Source organism: Theobroma cacao, chromosome 5 (genome assembly GCF_053813885.1).
Source record: "Theobroma cacao isolate CCN51 chromosome 5, ASM5381388v1, whole genome shotgun sequence".
Lineage (NCBI taxonomy): Eukaryota > Viridiplantae > Streptophyta > Magnoliopsida > Malvales > Malvaceae > Theobroma > Theobroma cacao.
The window spans coordinates 33,992,155-34,013,168 of record NC_142643.1 but is presented as its reverse complement, the minus strand read 5'-3'; the positions used below and the strand labels follow the sequence as shown (position 1 = coordinate 34,013,168).

General features: G+C 31.7%; 3 protein-coding genes across 3 annotated transcripts; all 3 read left to right on the top strand.

Moving 5' to 3' along the window:
• Positions 1-1,394: 1,394 nt before the first annotated feature.
• Positions 1,395-2,036, top strand: LOC148762797 (protein FAR1-RELATED SEQUENCE 5-like). Its single transcript, XM_088806631.1, has 2 exons — positions 1,395-1,527; positions 1,696-2,036. The coding sequence occupies exons 1-2, from the start codon at positions 1,395-1,397 to the stop codon at positions 2,034-2,036; spliced, it is 474 nt and encodes a 157-aa protein (XP_088662757.1).
• Positions 2,037-2,261: 225 nt separating this feature from the next.
• LOC148762796 (protein FAR1-RELATED SEQUENCE 5-like) lies at positions 2,262-3,277 on the top strand. Its single transcript, XM_088806630.1, has 2 exons — positions 2,262-2,465; positions 2,678-3,277. Exons 1-2 carry the CDS (start codon positions 2,262-2,264, stop codon positions 3,275-3,277), a joined length of 804 nt encoding a protein of 267 aa, XP_088662756.1.
• Positions 3,278-14,174: 10,897 nt separating this feature from the next.
• TFIIB (transcription factor IIB) lies at positions 14,175-19,962 on the top strand. Its single transcript, XM_007028626.3, has 7 exons — positions 14,175-14,725; positions 15,578-15,602; positions 17,644-17,773; positions 17,866-17,996; positions 18,155-18,243; positions 19,170-19,246; positions 19,518-19,962. The coding sequence occupies exons 1-7, from the start codon at positions 14,373-14,375 to the stop codon at positions 19,649-19,651; spliced, it is 939 nt and encodes a 312-aa protein (XP_007028688.1). The 5' UTR covers positions 14,175-14,372; the 3' UTR covers positions 19,652-19,962.
• Positions 19,963-21,014: the final 1,052 nt, after the last annotated feature.

The window sequence follows — 21,014 nt, the reverse complement described above, 5'->3', positions numbered from 1 at the left end:
TTTAATTAAAAATTTTATATTTAAAAAATTTTAATAAAATTTTTTTCTTAATTTTAATAAAAAATTTTAATTTAAATATTTTATTTGAAACTTACGAAGTTATTGAGCTCCCTATCTATATGAAAACAGACCATTGATTCTTACTCCCAAGCCATCTCTTAGCCCAGGCATGGGAGGAAGTAACGTTGCCAAAATTGAATTATTGCAGAAGCAGCAACAACTTCTTGCTCCGTGTTGCTCTTCCCCTCTCACCACCACCACCACCGATGACATCTGGACATCTGGAGCCCATAAGCGAGGGTTGAGAAGGCTATTAATAAAAAAACTTGCAACGCCCTTCTTCTCAAGTTTAATCAAATTGGATCTGTTGCTGAAGCATTAAAGCTATGCTGTGATGTGATGGCTAACCACAGCAATGGTGAGACTAAGGATATTATTATTGTTGATCTTTCAGTGGATTTGGCCATGGGTCAAATTAAGATTAGAGCTCCTTGCAAGTATGAGCATCAAACACAAATCCTCTGCCCCTTTTTGTGCCCTCATCTGTGCCTCCTCTCCGTATGTTTGCCATCTGTCCTATCTCTTAATGGGATATTAAAAACGATAATCTCACAATTTTTAACACCGTTAATGTCACTTTATAAAAAAAAAAAACAAAATCTCATTCTAGGTTCTTTTCCTACTTGCTGCTTACTTCACTTTTACTTTGTTTTGTCTGCTACTCTTCTTTTGCTTCACTTTTACCTTTTAGCGAGATTCATTTTGTAAGTTTTTTTATTAATTCTTTAGATTTCAATTTTGTATTTATTGATTCATTACATGGTGTTTTATTGAATTTTGTGCTTGCAAATAATGTTTTTAATATTTTTCTTTTGAAAGGCATTCAATTTTTTTTTTATGTCTTATTCATAATTATTCATGTTTCATTATGTATTTGATTCTTTCATGAAAATATTGATATCAAATTTAGTCGTACGTGGTTCTCTTTTCATTAACTTTTTAATTTAAGCTTTTTTTATTTTTTATTTTTTAAACTTTATATATTTATATATATGTGTATATGTATTGTTTAATTCAAATTTGATGTATTTTTTTCATTAATTGTGTTTAATTAATAAATTTTTGAGCATATAGAATGAAATAGTAGAAAAAGAAGGTATGATTCTTCTATTAATTTAAAAGATAACTAAATTTATTTATTTTTTATTTTTTAGGATATGGATAAAGAAACTACAAATACAATTAATAAAAATCGATTATGTCGAAGATTAGAATTTACTGAAGATGATATTCTCCCATCAATTGAACCAATAGAGGAGCAGAATCTTGAGCAAGATAAGTTTTCAAACATGATTGATTCTAATACTAATATTATGATTTGAGCTCATACAAATATGTCGGAAGAAATTTTTCGAAAAGTTGGAATGGAATTTGAAATGGAACAAGATATTTATGATTTTTACAACAGATATGTCAAAGAAGTTGGATTTAGTATTCGAAGAACTAAAGGACATAATGATAAGTATGGTAATTGAGTAGATAGGGTTTTTTGTTGTTCTTGCCAAGGAACTCGAATAAATGATAAAAGAGATGATAATGTCAAAAGTCATCGTCCAAAAACAAGATTTTGGTGCTTAGCTGTATTAAAAGTTTCATGATATGATGATAAATTACGTGTTACTAAATTTATTGCAGAACATATACATGCATTAGCTTCTCCGCGTAAGCGTATGTTTTTAAGATCTCAAAGGGCAATTAATCTCCCTCAAGCTATTGAACTCGAAATCGCTGATTGCTCTGGAATAGCACCAAAGAAGAGTGTTGGGTTTTTGGCAAGAAAAGTTGGTGGACTGGAGAATCTTGGTTTTATTCCTGAGAACTACAATAATTACTTACGTTCTAAGAGAACGGAAGCAATGAAAGTTGGAGATACTGATGGTGTCTTAGACTATCTACAAAATATGCAACATGATGACCCTAATTTTTCTTATGCTATCCAAGTTGATCTTCATGATCTCATCACAAATACTTTCTAGACAGATGGTAAGATGAAATTAGATTATGAATCTTTTGGAGATGTAGTATGTTTTGATACAACATATAGAAAAAATAAAGAGGGTAGACCCTTTGCATTATTTGTTGGTGTTAATCATCATAAGCAAAGTGTTATATTTGGTGCAGCATTGTTATATGATGAAACATGTGATACTTTTATGTGGTTATTTGATTCATTTTTGAAAGCAATATTAGGGAAAAAACCAATGACGATCCTTACAGATCAAGACGTTGCAATGGGGAAAGCACTTGCTTCACAATGGCCTGAAATATATCATCGTTTGTGTGTGTGGCATATGTATCAAAATGTAGCGAAACATCTTAGTGATACATTTGAGAGATTTAGTAGTTTTGCTAAAGATTTTAGCAGTTGTGTTTATGATCATGATGAAGAGGAAGATTTTCTAAATGCATGTGATCATATGCTTGCAAAATACAATTTAAAAGATAATAGTTGGCTACATAGACAATTTGAATTGAAGGAGAAATAGGCTTTGGTTTATGGATGACAAACTTTTTGTGCAGACATGTCCACTACTCAAAGAAGTGAGAGTATGAATAACTAAATAAAAAATTAGATTAGTTATAACTATGATTTATTACGTTTTTTTATCACTTTCAGAGATTACTAGTTGATAGACGTTATGAGGAGTTGAAAACAGACTACAAAGATAACCAGAGCAAGCCATCTTTGCCAATTCCAGTGGAGATATTGAAGCATGCAGCAGATGTGTATACTTTAACAGTTTTTAAAATGTTCTCTAATGAACTTTGGCTTACTTGGGATTGTGAATTGTACACAACTGAAATCATTGGCAGTACTACTAGTTACAAAGTCATTGATCTAAGAAAACTTCGTCATCATACAGTTATATTTGATTCGTCAAATTCGACAGTTAGCTGTAGTTGTAAGAAATTTGAATTTATTGATATTTTATGTGCTCATGCTTTGAAGGTGCTTTCCTTTCATAATTTTAAACGAGTTCCAGATCAATATTTATTAAAAAGATGGACCAAGGAAGCGAAGATTGGAGTTGTGGTAAATTCTTCTACATCCACTAGATCAAATGATCCTAAAGTAGATGTAAGTACTCGTTACAAAGTTTTGCTTCGATGGTATTCTAATTTAGCAACAAGAGCTACAATGAGTGAGCAATCATTTAATATGGCTCTGAGTGATGGAGAAAAGACACTGAGCAAAGTTGAGACAGCTTTGAAGTAGTTATCAATTGAAGAGTCTCGAAGCTTCGAAAATGGAAAACAAGTGTGTCAATTTGACAAAAGTGGGTATAATGAGAAAGAAAGCCAAAAAATCAAGGGAATCAAATGTAAACCTAAAAATAAAGGAGATAGATCATCTCGACGATCAAAAAATGCTTAGGAAAAAGCTAAAAGAAAGAAAAGATGTCAAATTGATAAATTAGTCGAGACTCCACTAGTTCAAGAGGCAAAGGTAATAATTTCTTGATATCATTTTATATTATGTTTTGATTAAATTTTATAATTATTATTTCCTTCTAATCTATATAATCATGTATCTATTCTAATAATTTCATAGGATTCAAGTCAAATTGCTCATACTTTGTATCATAATGCTACAAGTGGATTCAATCAATGTATTCAACCATTTCAATTTGTCCAGGTAATTAAAATATTGTAATAGTGAAAATAAATTTTACATTTTATGTATCACTCACATATTTGAATATTTGACAGCAAACTCATGTTGACATCCATCAATCTACTATCACAAACATGGTGGATTTACTACAAGTACTTCCTTTTATATTTAATAAATAAATTTATTTTTTTATTTTTGATTATAATACTTAATTAATTTTTTATTTGTATATGTATAGGCTTAAATACCATAAGTTCCTATTTCACAAAGAGAAACTTCAGAAGGAAACGAGAAAGATAGATGAAAGATATGACTTCCCCAACATATTTTATATATTATTGTAATTTACTTACGCAAGATAAAAGTGATTTATTTTGCTTTTGAGATAAAACTTTGGTTTTCATATTTGTTAAGTTCTATATAGTTTGAATTATGCCAAATATTGTTTTATTTGATATCAAGAATAAATTTGGAGTCTTCTACTTCTATTGGGTTGGAAAGTTGGGATGTCAAACTTGTGGGCATGTTTTTCATGGAGGATGCATTATTCGATGGCTAGAGAAGAGTCACTTGTGTCCGCTGTGTTGCTATGCCATGCCACTGATTGATGAAGAGTCTTTTTTTTTTTTTATGGGTATGGATAAATCCCACGTTTGTAATTCATGGAGTCAAAGAGATATTGAGTTTTGCTTCAATTATAAAACCCATGTTGTTTTCAAGTTAGGCTTACATATTATCTATATCTCTTTGTTTTCTACCATAATGTGTATTGACGTGCTCAATCTGGGATAAACAAGTTGGAAGAGGTTTGCAATCCTTGTGTGATTACCTAAAGAATTAATAAAAAAACTTACAAAAAGTATTTTGCTAAAAGGTAAAAGTGAAGCAAAAGAGGAGCAGCAGCCAAAACAAAGTAAAAGTGAAGTAGGTAGCAAGTAGGAAAAAAACCTAGAATGAGATTTTGTTTCTTTTTATGTTTAAAGTGACATTAACAGTGTTAAAAATTGTGGGACTGTCGTTTTTAACATCCCATTAAGGGATAGGACAGATGGCAAACATATGGAGATGAGGCACGGATGGGGGCACAAAAGGGGGGTAGAGGATTTGTGTTATCTGAGCATCTAGTTCTTTTTTATAAAAACTTGCAAGAAAATATTATTATTGTGAGTTTTGGTTGGAGTGATAATTGAACTTAGTCCTTTCCATCAGGGAACACAAATCCTCTGCCCCCCTTTTGTGCCCCCATCCGTGCCTCCTCTCCATATGTTTGCCATTTGTCCTATCCCTTAATGGGATGTTAAAAACGGCAGTCCCACAATTTTTAACGCCGTTAATGTCACTTTAAAAATAAAAAGAAACAAAATCTCATTCTAGGTTTTTTTCCTACTTGCTGCCTACTTCACTTTTACTTTGTTTTGGCTACTGCTTGCTTCACTTTTACCAATTAGCGAGATACTTTTTGTAAGTTTTTTTATTAATTCTTTAGGTAATCACACAAGGATTGCAAACCTCTTCCAACTTGTTTATCCCGGATTGAGCACGTCAATACATATTATGGTAAAAAACAAAGAGATATAGATAATATGTAAGCCTAACTTGAAAACAACATGGGATTTATAATTGAAGCAAAACTCAATATCTATTTGATTTCATGAATTACAAACGTGAAATTTATCCATACCCATAAAAAAAAAGAAAAAAAAAAGACTCATCATCAATCAAGTGGCATGGCATAGCAACACAGTGGACACAAGTGACTCTTCTTTAGCCATTGAATAATGCAACCTCCATGAAAAACATGCCCACAAGTTCGGCATCCCAACTTTCCAACCCAATAGAAGTAGAAGACTCCAAATTTATTCTTGATATCAAATAAAACAATGTTTGACATAATTCAAACTATAAAGAACTTAACAAATATGAAAACCAAAGTTTTATCTCAAAAGCAAAATAAATCAATTTTATCTTGCGTAAGTAAATTACAATAATATATAAAATATGTTGGTGAAGTCATATCTTTCATTTATCTTTCTCGTCTCCTTCCGAAGTTTCTCTTTGTAAAATAAGAACTTGTGGTATTTGAGCCTATACATATACAAATAAAAAATTAATTAAGTATTATAATTAAAAATAAAAAAAATAAATTTATTTATTAAATATAAAAGGAATTACTTGTAGTAAATCCACCATGCTTGTGATAGTAGATTGATGGATGTCAACATGAGTTTGCTGTCAAATATTCAAATATGTGAGTGATACATAAAATGTAAAATTTATTTTCACTATTATAATATTTTAATTACCTGGACAAATTGAAATGGTTGAATACATTGATTGAATCCACTTGTAGCACTATGATACAAAGTATGAGCAATTTGACTTGAATCCTATGAAATTATTAGAATAGATACATGATTATATAGATTAGAAGGAAATAATAATTATAAAATTAAATCAAAACATAATATAAAATGATATCAAGAAATTATTACCCTTAACTCTTGAACTAGTGGAGTCTCTACTAATTTATCAATTTGACATCTTTTCTTTCTTTTAGCTTTTTCCAAAGCATTTTTTGGTCGTCGAGATGATCTATCTCCTTTATTTTTAGGTTTACATTTGATTCCCTTGATTTTTTGGCTTTCTTTCTTATTATGCCCACTTTCATCAAATTGACAAACTTGTTTTCCATTTCCAAAGCTTCGAGACTCTTTAATTAATAACTGCTTCAAAGCTGTCTCAACTTTACTCAATGTCTTTTCTCCATCACTCATAGCCATATTAAATGATTGCTCACTCATTGCAGCTCTTGTTGCTAAATTAGAATACCATCGAAGCAAAACTTTGTAACGAGTACTTACATCTACTTTAGGATCATTTGATCTAGTGGATGTAGAAGAATTTACCACAACTCTAATCTTCGCTTCCTTGGTCCATCTTTTTAATATATATTGATCTGGAACTCGTTTAAAATTATGAAAGGAAAGCACATTCAAAGCATGAGCACATAAAATACCAACAAATTCAAATTTCTTACAACCACAGCTGACTGTCGAATTTGATGAATCAAATATAACTGTATGATGACGAAGTTTTCTTGGATCAATGACTTTGTAACTAGTAGTACTGCCAATGATTTCAATTGTGTATAATTCACAATCCCAAGTAAGCCAAAGTTCATTAGAGAACATTTTAAAAACTGTTAAAGTATACACATCTGCTGCATGCTTCAATATCTCCACTGGAACTAGCAAAGATGGCTTGCTCTGGTTATCTTTATAGTCTACTCTCAACTCCTCATAGCGTCTATCAACTAGTAATCTCTGAAAGTGATGAAAAAAACGTAATAAATCATAGTTATAACCAATGTAATTTTTTATTTGGTTATTCATACTCTCACTTCTTTGAGTAGTGGACATGTCTGCGCAAAAAGTTTATCGTCCATAAACCAAAGCCCATTTCTCCTTCAATTCAAATTGTCTATGTAGCCAACTATTATATTTTAAATTGTATTTTGCAAGCATATGATCTCATGCATTTAGAAAATCTTCCTCTTCATCATGATCATAAACACAACTGCTAAAATCTTTAGTAAAACTACTAAATCTCTCAAATGTATCACTAAGATGTTTCGCTCATTTTGATACATATGCCACACACACAAACGATGATATGTTTCAGGCCATTGTGAAGCAAGTGCTTTCGCCAGTGCAGCGTCTTGATCTGTAAGGATCGTCATTGGTTTTTTCCCTAACATTGTTTTCAAAAATGAATCAAATAATCACATAAAAGTATCACATGTTTCATCATATAACAATGTTGCACCAAATATAACACTTTGCTTATGATGATTAACACCAACAAATAATGCAAAAGGTCTACCTTCTTTATTTTTTCTATATATTGTATCAAATCATACTACATCTCCAAAAGATTCATAATCTAATTTCATCTTACCATCTGTCTAGAAAATATTTGTGATGAGATCATCAAGATCAACTTGGATAGTATAAGAAAAATTAGGATCATCATGTTGCATATTTTGTAGATACTCTAAGATACCACCAGTATCTCCAACTTTCATTGCTTCTGTTCTCTTAAAACATAAGTAATTATTGTAGTCCTCAGGAATAAAACCAAGATTCTTCAGTCCACCAACTTTTCTTGCCAAAAACCCAACACTCTCCTTTGGTGCTATTCCAAAGCAATCAACGATTTCAAGTTCAACAGCTTAAGGGAGATTAATTGCCCTTTAAGATCTTAAAAACATACTCTTACGCAAAGAAGCTAATGCATGTGTATGTTCTGCAATAAATTTAGTAACACGTAATTTATCATCATATCGTGAAACTTTTAATACAGCTAAGCACCCAAATCTTGTTTCTGGATGATGACTTTTGACATTATCATCTCTTTAATCATTTCTTCGAGTTCCTTGGTAAGAACAACAAAAAACCCTATCTACCCAATTACTATGCTTATACTTATGCCCTTTAGTTATTCGAATACTAAATCCAACTTCTTCGGCATATCTGTTGTAAAAATCATAAATATCTTGTTCTGTTTCAAATTTCATTGGAATTTTTGAAATAATTTCTTCCGACATGTTTGCATGAGCTGAAATCATAATATTAGTATTAGAATCAATCATGTTTGAAAACTTATCTTGCTCAAGATTCTGCTCCTCTATTGGTTTAATTGATGGGAGAATATCATTTTCAGTAAATTCTAATCTTCGTCATAATCGATCTTTATTAATTGTGTTTGTAGTTTCTTTATCCATACCCTAAAAAATAAAAATAAATAAATTTAGTTATCTTTTAAATTAATAGAAGAATCATACCTTTTTTTCTACTATTTCATTCTATATGCTCAAAAATTTATTAATTAAACACAATTAATGAAAAAAATACATCAAATTTGAATTAAACAATACATATACACATATATATAAATATATAAAGTTTAAAAAATAAAAAAAATAAAAAAAAGCTTAAATTAAAAGTTAATGAAAAGAGAACCACGTACGACTAAATTTGATATCAATATTTTCATGAAAGAACAAAATACATAATGAAACATGAATAATTATGAATAAGATATAAAAAAAAATTGAATGCCTTTCAAAAGAAAAATATGAAAAACGTTATTTGCAAGCACAAAATTCAATAAAACACCATGTAATGAATCAATAAATATAAAATTGAAATCTAAAGAATTAATAAAAAAACTTACAAAAAGTATCTCGCTAAAAGGTAAAAGTGAAGCAAAAGAGGAGTAGCAGCCAAAACAAAGTAAAGGTGAAGTAGGCAGCAAGTAGGAAAAAAACCTAGAATGAGATTTTTTTTTTAAAGTGACATTAACGGTGTTAAAAATTGTGGGATTGCCATTTTTAACATCCTATTCAAGGATAGGACAGATGGCAAACATATGGAGAGGAAGCACGGTTGGGGGCACAAAAGGGGGGCAGAGGATTTGTGGCCAAAGAGTTGTTCCTTGTGGCTATATAAATTAAGCAGCCTATTTATTCTATAAAAACACCACAAAGAATTCTTAATCATTATTATCCACAAAAGTCTTTTTAAATTTAGAAAATAAAAATTATTCTCTACTATTTAAATATAAATATCATACATATATATTATCAAAATAAGAATAAACTCCACTTATATCTACCAATTTTTTCTACAACTACAATACAATGCAATACAAAACAATACTATTTTAAGCATATTTGGGTTTAAGATAATTATTTTTCATGTTGACACGAATAAATTGTGTTTTAATCATGTCAAACTCGTATAATTCGTGATTCATTTATTACCCATTTATTTAGTCATGTTCACATGTAGTATACGGTTTAGACTTTTTTATTAACTTATATATATACTAATACTGTCATGACCCGGAACTTTCCTCGGGCCCATGACAACTGTCGCGACGTCAGGATTGACACTCATTACACGGAATGTCAATCCGAACCCCGCAAGGCTTACGTATCAATTTCTTGCCTTTCCTGTGAGCAATCATTGTTAAACATTCCGTTTTAAATAATTACCAATCGTTTCCGGCTCAAGTAAATGAAAAGACAAAAATTATTTTATTTTATTTTTTTTAAAAGGATTTATAGATAAATATTACTATTCAAAATATTGATTAAAACATAGCATTTTTATATAAAACAATATTTATAGAAACACGTGTAAGTAATCTTTTATAACGTGAAAGTAAAATAAATTCATACATACCATAATTTACAAAGTTATAATGTACAATAATAATTATAATGACAAGTGGCCCATAAATACACCAAGTGTTGGTGATAGTAATCTACTGTCTGTGAGATAGAGGGGTCAACTGGAATCCTCGACAAAATCAAGTATCTACAAGCTACCACAGGCTTGAAATATTTGGAAAGGAGGTGGGTGAGATTTTGCAATCCCAATGAGTAAACATACATTATTATAAATATCTAAAGGCGAGTAAAATGGAGGCAAGTTTAAACAATAAATCACAAACCATTTTATAAGGTTTTCAATTTATTTCTTAAACCATAAAATATTTGTAATTTACCAAAACAGTTGTTAAGGCTTATGACTTTTATTAGAAACAGGGCTCAAGCTAAAAACTAGTCCTCGAGGATACCTTGGCCTAGGCATCTAACCGAGTCCGCCAAGGTTGTTAAGATATTTACATGTTAAACACATGTTAGTTTTGAAAACAAGCCGTTCCTTGGCGTTGGCCGAGTTACACATTCACGTGGGGGTTCGACATGAAGTGAACTCTAACGCTAACCCGAGAGTTACCCTCCTCGTCTCTACAACCGGAGTAACTATGCAACCAGGTTTACCGTACCCCTCTAATAGGCAGTTCACGAAAACTCGTCACTGTAGTGACTAAACCCACCAATTTTAAATAAAATTTCGACAGTATAACGTGGCTTTTATTTATTTATCTAGCCTGTATAGTAAAAGACAACTTACATAAATTTTCAATGCAATTATAAAATATAGCCACATATTCTCATATATCATAAGCCATTCATAGGAACATATATTTTTCAAGACAATTGGCAGCCTCCAATTACTCAATTTCCTAATCAAAAGTTTCTTATTTCAGATAATCAATACAATATATTTATTTGTCACATTTATTTCTAAAACATCAAAAGTCTCATTTTAATCTCATTTTCGTTTCATAAAATATATAAAGAGTATTTAAAAATAAACTCTAGATAATTTACAATAATAATAGGTTTACTCACAGTTTGTACAAATTAAATGCTTTCTAGGTGCTCCGATCACTGTTCATCGGGTACGACTTTCTTGTTTTACCGAAAGGCTCTCCTCCTAAACACATTACAAAAATTACACAATTCACCACATTGATGCTAAATCACTATATAATTGACTTAAATCCTATACTAATGCATGGTATGAAATGCAATAGCCTAAAACGGCTTAAACGCGGTATTAACCTATTTTTGACACTTTACCCGATAAATTGCTAACATGTTCCATTTTAGCTCTAAATTGTCCTATTTTCTCTCCAACATTTCTAACCATTAAATATCAACCAATAACCCTCTAAAATCACCAAAATCATCTTACTTTCTTCCTTGAAAAATTCGGTCAAAAATGGGACATTAACTCGGTTAATTTTTCACTTTGTTTTTCTATCACATTTAACCATTTTTCATCATTTCTCTTAGAATAAAAATCAGTTCATCATCATTGTACATCACTGAATATTCGACCAAGGGTGGTATTGTGAGAATTTCATGCTTTCTTGCCCTATTTGATTTCTATACACATTTAACTAACTAAAACTACCAATTTAACTAAGAATCAAAACATAAAAATTTCAAAATCCGTCCCCTTGAAATTCGGCCAGCCCTTGGTATCACTTTTTGATCTCTCTCCTTAAGCATGCTAAATGGAAACAAAGGCATAGGAAAGGTAAAAATCAAGCTAAAGTCGAAAAATCTTACTGTTAGATGTGTAAACGGACGAAAAACGCGAATTCCCCTTTGATTTTTCTAGTTTTCCTTTGGTTTTTCTCTTTTCTTCCTTTCCTCTCTATTTTCTCTCTTATTTTCTCCTTATGGCTGACTATCACCTGATGTGGGGTTTAAATGGGCTGATTTTCCTTTAAAATAATATGAAATCATTAAAAAGTGTCATGTATCACTTTTTCATTGGCCCTTTTTTAAAATTTTGTCCTTTAAACTTCAATTTTTTCACCACTAAAAATACCATAGTTATTCATTCAAAAAATAAATAAATTCTATGATTTTGACAAGTTTTGGGTGGTGAAAATTACGGTTTTATGCCGGGGTGACAAAATTACCATTTTGCCCTTATGTTCCAAAAATTGCCGGAATTGAAATTTTTCACTTCCTATCATTAAATTATACTCCAAATAGTTAATCTTGGTAAAAAATTTCACTCTATGATCACATTATTATCTTAGGTGGCAAAATGACGATTTTGCCCCTACACATCAAAATTTTTAATTTTTCTCCAAATGAACCCTCGAACTCCAAACAATTATTTTTAGTCATTCATAGACTGTAAAATATTAAATTTCATCATACGATTCCTATTTGAACTAGTTCGAGGTTAAATCAACTCAAGTGTACCGTTAGGTACAATACCGAGTTTCGTCTATTATTAAGGACTTTCCTAGCGTAATAACATGCTACTCAGTACATGTATGTCATGACATATATTTACAGGGTCGAGTTTTACAAATACTTTCAAGATAATTAAGATTTATTAATGTTAAATTTTATTATATTTGATAAATACTATGATACTTATAAATTTTTATTATAAATTTGAATAATAAAAATATATTTTAATTGTGCATATTTTAATTTTAATCGTTTTAATTCTTGTCTTTATTATGTTAATCGTATTAATCATGTTAATCCTGTAAACAAATTGTGATAAGTTGTATAAAATTTAACTTAGTACATTTAATAAACATGTTAATCGTGTCATTTCCTATTATACAGTTATTAAACATGTTCGTATAAGTGTTTAAAGTTCTAATACGATTAATTCATATTTGTGTGTTTACTTACATAACTGTTAATTTTTTATATTTTATACGATACAATTAAAGACATAAAAAACGTGAATTACAAATCTAGCTCCATCTACATCACTTATAATTTCAATTTTTTTAACATGATATATTATAGTTTATTTATTTTTCCAATCATCATCTTGTAAATAATTTTTATTCTCATAAGAGGTTAGGTTATTAATTTTATTTAGTACTATTATGAAAATATTTTTAAATGTATTCAAATAAGTTGATTGTAAGTTAAAATTTTTTTGATAATTTTACTAAATAAAATTAATAACCTAATCTACGAAAATAAAAGTTATCCATATAGTATTAATTGAAAAAATTGTTTATAAAGTAGTAATTATGTAAAAAAGATAAAATATGTTATAAACCACAAAAAATATAGATAAAATTTACATCTAAATTAAAACACTCGAAATGCCAATTTGATTCAGTTTTGGCTAGCCTGGGTAGCAGGATGAGAAAGGTAAAGCGTTCCGTAAGGGCAGCTGGAAGACTGCTCATGTACATCCTGTCATGCTGATATGAGGTTAAAGCTGTCCAAATTCTGGGCACAAGTAACATGCTTCCATACGCCCTGACTGCCTGACACTACACGCCATCAATGTTGAATCTTCAAACACCAATTACCAAACATCTTCAGACACTTCTAATCCCAACTCAAAACAATTTTCTGCCTGTCTCCAAACACTCTATATTTTCCAGCCAAGCACGCACTATTCCTATGACTTTCCTACCAACTCCCTACCCCAAAAAACCACTCGGGTTTCGCTACTTATTCTCAAAAGACCGCAGTGCATCTCGCCCCTCCAAACAATCATCCAACTAGCGAGTCTGCAAATCCAACGGCTCAATTTCATCATCAGAGTTAAGTATAAACTACGCATAAATTCTTCCCATTCACCTAGTCAGACTTAGTTGATATTGAAGTGATATATGTATTATTTAGAACTTAGTTCGGCATATCCAGTAAAGCCGCTTTTTGATAATAAATATTAAATTTGATTGTCCATATAATATTAAACAAAGTAAAATTTACATTTAAAATATTTTTCTTTTATAAATTATAAAAATAAAAACTTTTATCTATTATTGTTTTGAAATTATTTTTATCATACTTATGATACCAAATTAAACATTAATAACATATATAAAATATTATACAATAAAAATATTGAGAATGGGAGAAGGGATTGTTGTGGTTCGAATTCAAGGTGTTATTATTTACTCGCAATAAATAAAAATTTATTTATATCACCTAATAATCATGGTTAGAGGGAAAAGTCAAAACTGATATTGACGGCAACAAAAGTTCATGATAGTTCCCTGTGAACTCGAGTGTATGGTATCATCTTCTCTTCACATACTATAAATAAATCGTCCCTTCGTGAAACTTTCCGGCTCGAAAAACACATTTTCCTGGAAACCCAAGAGAGAAAAAGAAACAAACCAAACCGAAAATAAATCCGAAAAATTAAAATAAAATAGGAGATTTTAACCAAACAAATTGTCTAGTTACATCTTTGAATCAATTTGAAAACAGAATTTAAGACAAAACAGAAAAAAAGAAAAAGAGAAACGGTTAGCTGCTCCGGAAATGGCGGACGCTTTTTGTTCGGACTGCAAGCGGCACACGGAGGTGGTTTTCGACCACTCGGCCGGAGATACGGTGTGTTCGGAGTGCGGGTTGGTGTTGGAGTCGCACTCGATCGACGAGACGTCGGAGTGGAGAACCTTCGCCAACGAGTCGGGCGATAATGATCCTGTCCGTGTCGGTGGTCCCACCAACCCGCTTTTGGCGGATGGCGGCTTATCCACCGTTATTGCTAAGCCTAACGGTGCTTCTGGAGAATTCCTCTCGTCTTCGTTGGGTCGGTGGCAGAATCGTGGTTCGAATCCGGATCGCGGGTTGATTCTTGCTTTTAAGACTATTGCTACCATGTCTGATAGGTATCAAAATTTTTTTTGTTGGTTTTTTATTCATTTTTGGGAATTAGTTTTTGTTTGGTATTTTGGAGTTTGTTTGGATGGTCAGAAATTGTGGGGGCAGAATGGAAAATGGATGTTAGGGTTATGGATCTTGGATGGAATTATTATAGTTTTATTTGATTGAACTCAATGAGTTGGGTGAGTTTGGATGTCCCTTGTTTTTGGAGACAAATTAACGAAAATGCATAGAGATATTTTTGGGATTTAAATTTGTTTTCTGATGTGGGTTGGCAGTTGGTAAAGAGATGCTTCAATTGTTGGTGAAAGCAATTTATGTTTGCATGTCTGTTTGTTTTTTTTTTTTATATTTTTAGTTTTTTTTTTATAATTGGCAAAGGGGGATTCGAATCTTGCTTTTTAGGCAGGGGATCATGCACCAACCAATTAGTCAAAGGCTTGGGTGCACATGTCTGTTTGTTTGTATTGGGGAAAATTGTGTAACAAAGTTTATTGTTAATTGTAATTGTAATTGATGGTAAGGTGCTATGCTTTTGAATTGTATCTCTCATAGGCAGAACCAAACTTGTATCAAATTGTATGAATTAGATAAATATGTTGTTTTCGTTGAATCCTGTTAAATGCTGTCCAACTTACAGTAAGATTGCATTTTTCGTAAAAATATTGATGTTTGTCATCTATGTGATTACTTTATGAACTGTTCTAATTCTTGTTTTTGATTACTATTCTATTCCCTTTACATGTAGATATGCATATTTGTTCCCTCCTCTCCTTTCTCCTTAAAGTGAGGTTCTATGCTTGGGAGATAGTAATTTACTATGAAATGTTACTGATTTGGATAAGTTTGTGTTTCAGGTTGGGTCTTGTTGCAACTATCAAGGTATGTTACTTATATCACTATAAATATAATTTGTATCATATAGGGCATTTCAGTCTATCACTATGAACTGGTGACATGCACGTCACGTATACACAATTTGTACATGTGTGTGTACTATTGATACTAGTTAAGATTGTTGTTGCCGTAGACCTTCTACTAATGTCACACCTAGCACTTAAGGAAGGAAGTAGGCAGGGTGCTTCCAAAAATCCCACATGGGGCAAGTAGGGGAGTCCTGGGTGGCTTATAAGTGGTGGTGTTGCACGCTCCATCAAGTTAGCCTTTTGGGGAGAGTGTAATGATTCCATGACAAGTGGTATCAGAGCAGTCCCGACTTTGACCTGATTTTACACCAAGCACCTCTGGGGGGACGCAGGTAGGATGACCGACGGCGACAAAGGTGTCACCAGATTGGGTGGGTAAGGATGTCATGTCTAGCATTTCAGGAAGAAAGTAGGCAAGGTGCTTCCAAAATTCCCACATTGGGCAGGTAGGGGAGTCTGGGTTGTTTAGAAGCGGTGGCCTTTGTCGCTGGATTGGGTGGGTGAGGATGTCACGTCTAGCATTTCAGGAAGCAATAGGCAAGGTGCTTCCAAAATTCCCACATTGGGCCGGTAGGGGAGTCCTGGGTGGCTTATAGGTGGTGGCTTTGCACACCTCATCAGGTTTTCCTTTTGGGGAGAGGGTAATGATCCCGTGGCATTGAGACTATTGCATGTCAGCTACAATACTGAATCGGAGCAACAGTTAAAAGTGTAGCATGGTGGGCATTATGAGAATGGCATGTTTGATATAGAATGTCTTTAGTGGAAATTTGTGATAAATGAGGCCATCTAGAAAGAAGGAATAAATATGAAACTCCAATGTTGTGCCTGAGTTGAAAGCCCCAAGTACATACAAAAATTACTATAAAGGCTGAAGCTCCCTATCCCAATCTGTGCGTGAGCAGCTAGAAGTTATAAATTTAAAACTCCAATCATGTGAATGAGTTAAAAGTGTCAAATACATATAACAATAACCATAAATGCAGTCCCTTCTCCCAATCTGAGCATCTGCAGAAAGAAGCTAAATTTAAACCTCCAATCTTGTGCATGAATAGAAAGAAGCTTCCCCTGCCGAGTCACATTCCAATGAGGAAATAAAATAAGGTTAGGGTTGGTGGCTGGGCACCAAAGCATCTTCTTTATTACCCAAAATTGTTGGTAAGTATGATTAAATGGACTTTTAAGATTTAACTAGATCTGTATAATTAATAAATAAGGAAAAGGTAACAGAACATCATACACCACATTCAGTTTATTTATTGTTTGACTATCTTGATAACTAATGATAATGTAGTATTTCGGTTGTGTAAGAACTTATAAATTTTCCAGACGATGTACTAGCTACCAACAAAACTTGAAGAACTAAGTAACCGAAGAAAGTTGTTACTAGATGGAATGCCAGTATAAAAAGCTCTATTAACTTTGCAATATTTTGAGTAATAGGGAGAAGAGAGGGGGAGACATCCTCGTTATAGTTTCTTTGCTTAACACTTAGAAAATGACTGAGCAATGAACATTCAATCACATAGAATATGAATGAACATCCAATTCTCAATCGAACTTGTCCATTTGCCATATTATTCTCTTGCTTATAAAAGGTTTTCTTTTATTTTGGAAGGACTTTTTACATTGTTTGTATTTATTAATTTTTTAAACTAGCTGCATTTTCAGTCATAATTTATTTTCTTGATTTGGCCACTGAAAATTTTTGGGAATCCCTAACCCTAATAATATTCTTCTTAGTGATTGTTTTCTCATGATCACAATTTAGTTTTGAGCATGTTTAAGCTTGTAAAAGAAAATTGTTTTATATTCCAAGTATTTGGTTAATCTAAATTGCGAGTTTTTCTTTTCAAGGCTGGAGCATCCTTCTTCCATATATATAGAAATGTCTTTCTACTTTGAATTTTAGCTTGATGACCTTTTTTCTTATCATTTTTATCTTTTATAAATTTTCATGTGCATCTGATTTGTGGGTCTTTTGTCATTGATTGAAGGATCGAGCCAATGAGATATATAAGAAGGTGGAAGATCAGAAGTCTAGTAGAGGAAGAAATCAGGACGCGTTGTTGGCTGCTTGCCTATACATTGCTTGTCGACAAGAGGATAAGCCACGCACAGTCAAGGGTACAGCCTAAGATTCTTTTAACATCTGGATGCTTCCTGATTTATGTTTCCTAATGTGTATGAGCTTCCCTGAACCTGTGGATTTCAAATAGAAATTTGCTCTGTCGCCAATGGAGCCACAAAGAAAGAAATTGGCCGAGCAAAAGAATACATAGTGAAACAACTGGGATTGGAGACTGGTCAGTCTGTGGAGATGGGAACTATACATGCTGGTGATTTCATGGTGAGTTTCCTTTTTGTTTTATATAAAAAAATTGTTTATGACTCTGGTTTGGATAAACAACTGTGTTGTTTGCCATATGCTTAGGAAGGTTGCACTTCCGTTGTTGAATATGGTATTGTTCATTTGTTCCGCTGACATAAATTGTCTTTAATCATCAGAGACGATTTTGCTCCAATCTTGGTATGAATAATCAAGCAGTTAAAGCTGCCCAAGAAGCAGTTCAGAAGTCAGAGGAGTTTGATATAAGGTAGTTATTATTTTCTTTTCATCATGAAACTGTGAGCTGAAACTTATTTTTTGTTTTTAAGCCTTTTTCTTTTTAAATAAATTTTAATTCCAGTCCTCTATGCCTTGGATAATTCTGTCTGGATCTCTCAAGTTAACAGAATGGTTTAGTAGGAAGTGGGGATTAAGTTGATCAAATGAGTGAAATGACATCATTAGGGGAACTAGAAAGTTTGTATTATGGTCTGAATAATGACAAAGAAAAATAAGCTGTTTGAGTATTAAAAGGTAATTATGATTGAGATTGTGCAATCGTAATTGCTCTTATTTTTCTAAAAGCATTATTATGGAGGTGGATTATGAGGTATTGTTGAGTGAGAAGCATAACTTTTGGGGTTATGGATGTTAATTAGGACCTTGCTGGAATTCCATTTTTAAATGTCATGCTTCAACTTCATTGACAGTTCTGCTAATCCATTTTCTTGCTGATTAGTTGGATCCCGGTGGCCAAACTATTTGTTTAATTTGGTTATTTAGCATTAGCATGTTTGAATGATCTGATAATTCTCAAAAGAAAAATAAAAGTTTTTTTGAGATTTTGCTGGATCTTCTCCCACCTTTCCTTTTATCTCTTGATCAAGCCCACCCTTCCCTGCTTTCCCTCATTCCTTTTCTCCCGTTCACTTTTCTAGTCTCATTTAGTTTTTCGGCTAGGTTACAGAAAAGATGACGTTGCTAACTTATCTCAGGAAATTCTGCCGTTTAGCACTTGCAGATATTCTAATGAATTCATGACATATGGTCTATGATGTTCTATGATGTTGCTTGAGAGTCGGGACTGTTGTATTGGGATATCTGATAGCTCCTTTCTACCATTTTATTTCTTGAATGGTATTATTCATGTATGGTATTTGGAGGTGTTTGCTAACAATTTACATACTTTTGCAGGCGAAGCCCTATATCAATTGCAGCAGCAGTTATTTACATCATAACGCAGCTTTCAGATGATAAGAAACCTCTAAGAGGTTTGATATTTCCCCATCTTACTTGTGAAGTGAAAAAAGATGTTTCACAAAAAACTTTTACGTGCCAATATTTCTAGTTAATAATGTGGTGATCATTGCAGTTTGGGCTCTATAACACCAATTATATAACATGGGTGCTTAGGGAGTGTGTTTGTCCCGTTAAAAACAGAGAAGCATAAACAAAAAGAGACGTGTCTTTAAATATTTTGAGCTGCTGATTTCATTTTATGAAAATGCAAATTTGTGATAGAAATTGGTGGGTGGGTTGCAGATATTTCAGTTGCTACTGGAGTTGCGGAAGGGACAATCCGAAATTCATACAAGGATCTTTATCCCCATGTGTCAAAGATAATACCAAACTGGTATGCCAAGGGAGAAGATCTCAAGAATCTATGCAGTCCTTGAAGTGCAGAAGAGACAATACTGGGAATACAAGAAAGCCTCAAATTGGCTGAGCTCTCTCTCGCTCTTTAGATGTATTGGAACTCTTGGATTCTTTCTTTCTGTTTTTTGTTCTTGGTTCTTTCTTTTTCCGTATCATTTTTCCTGCATAACTCCACCCTTAAAGGTAGAGACACAAGGGGAAGGGAGGAAATGTGGAAAAGGAGGCCGACGGTATTTACAGATCAACTTTAATCAATGTTTGAACCTGCAGCCAAATTTTTCGAGGGATTGTTGATATACAATTGCAACTTATACAAAAGTTTGTGTCGTCACCTGTAACTTTAGCACTCTTTTGTCTCTCCCTAAAACATGAGGTGGAAATTTTGGTTACCATTTCTGGCCTTGCTACCAAAGGCCAAGTTCCGTAACGTCAATCAGGAGCAAATGAAGGCTCCTTCACAGGAAACAACTGCAAGACCCCTGCTAAAATAATGGCTTTAATTAATAAAATTTTTAAAATAATAATAAAATTTTGTATAACACGGTAATAGGTAAATAATATATATAATTGTTAAATTTATCTATTTTAAGATAACAACGTAGGTAATTTTTAAATTTGTTTAGTTTATTTTAAAAGTTATTTAACTTTTAATTTAATTTAATTTTTTACTTTAAATTATTAAAATTTTTTAATATTAAAATTATATATAATTAATTAATTTAATAAAAATTATTGTTATCATTTGTTATGATAACTTTCACACATTTACGTTAAGATTTTAAATTTATTTATTCTACTTTTATAAAATTTTATGTCAATTCTCACAACTTTACGTTAAACCTTTTTAATAGTAACTTTTAATTATAATTATCGTTATTTTTATTATTTTTTATTTAAAATAAAAATTTGAATATCATTACGTACTTTTAGCCTGATAATATAAATATAAATGTTTGCTTTTCATTAAAATTAGATTTTGTACTTAATTAACTTATTACGTTAACTCTAACATATTTACGTTAAAATTTAAATTTAGTTATTCTACCTTTATAAGTTTTTACGTTAATTGTTACAGTTTTGCATCAAAACTTATCTATATCAATTTTGAACTATAATTATTTTTATCTTTATTATTTTTTATTTAAAAATTAAAATTTGTTTATCGTTAAACACTTTTAGTCTAAGAATATAAATTTAAATATTTGTTTTTCACTAAAATTAGATTTTTTTTGCTTAATTCATTTGTTACGTTAACTCTTATATATTTACGTTAAGATTTAAAATTTAGTTATTCCACCTTTATAAGTTTTTATGTCAATTGTTACAGTTTTATGTCAAAACTTATCTACGTCAATTTTGAACTATAATTATTTTTAGTAGTAT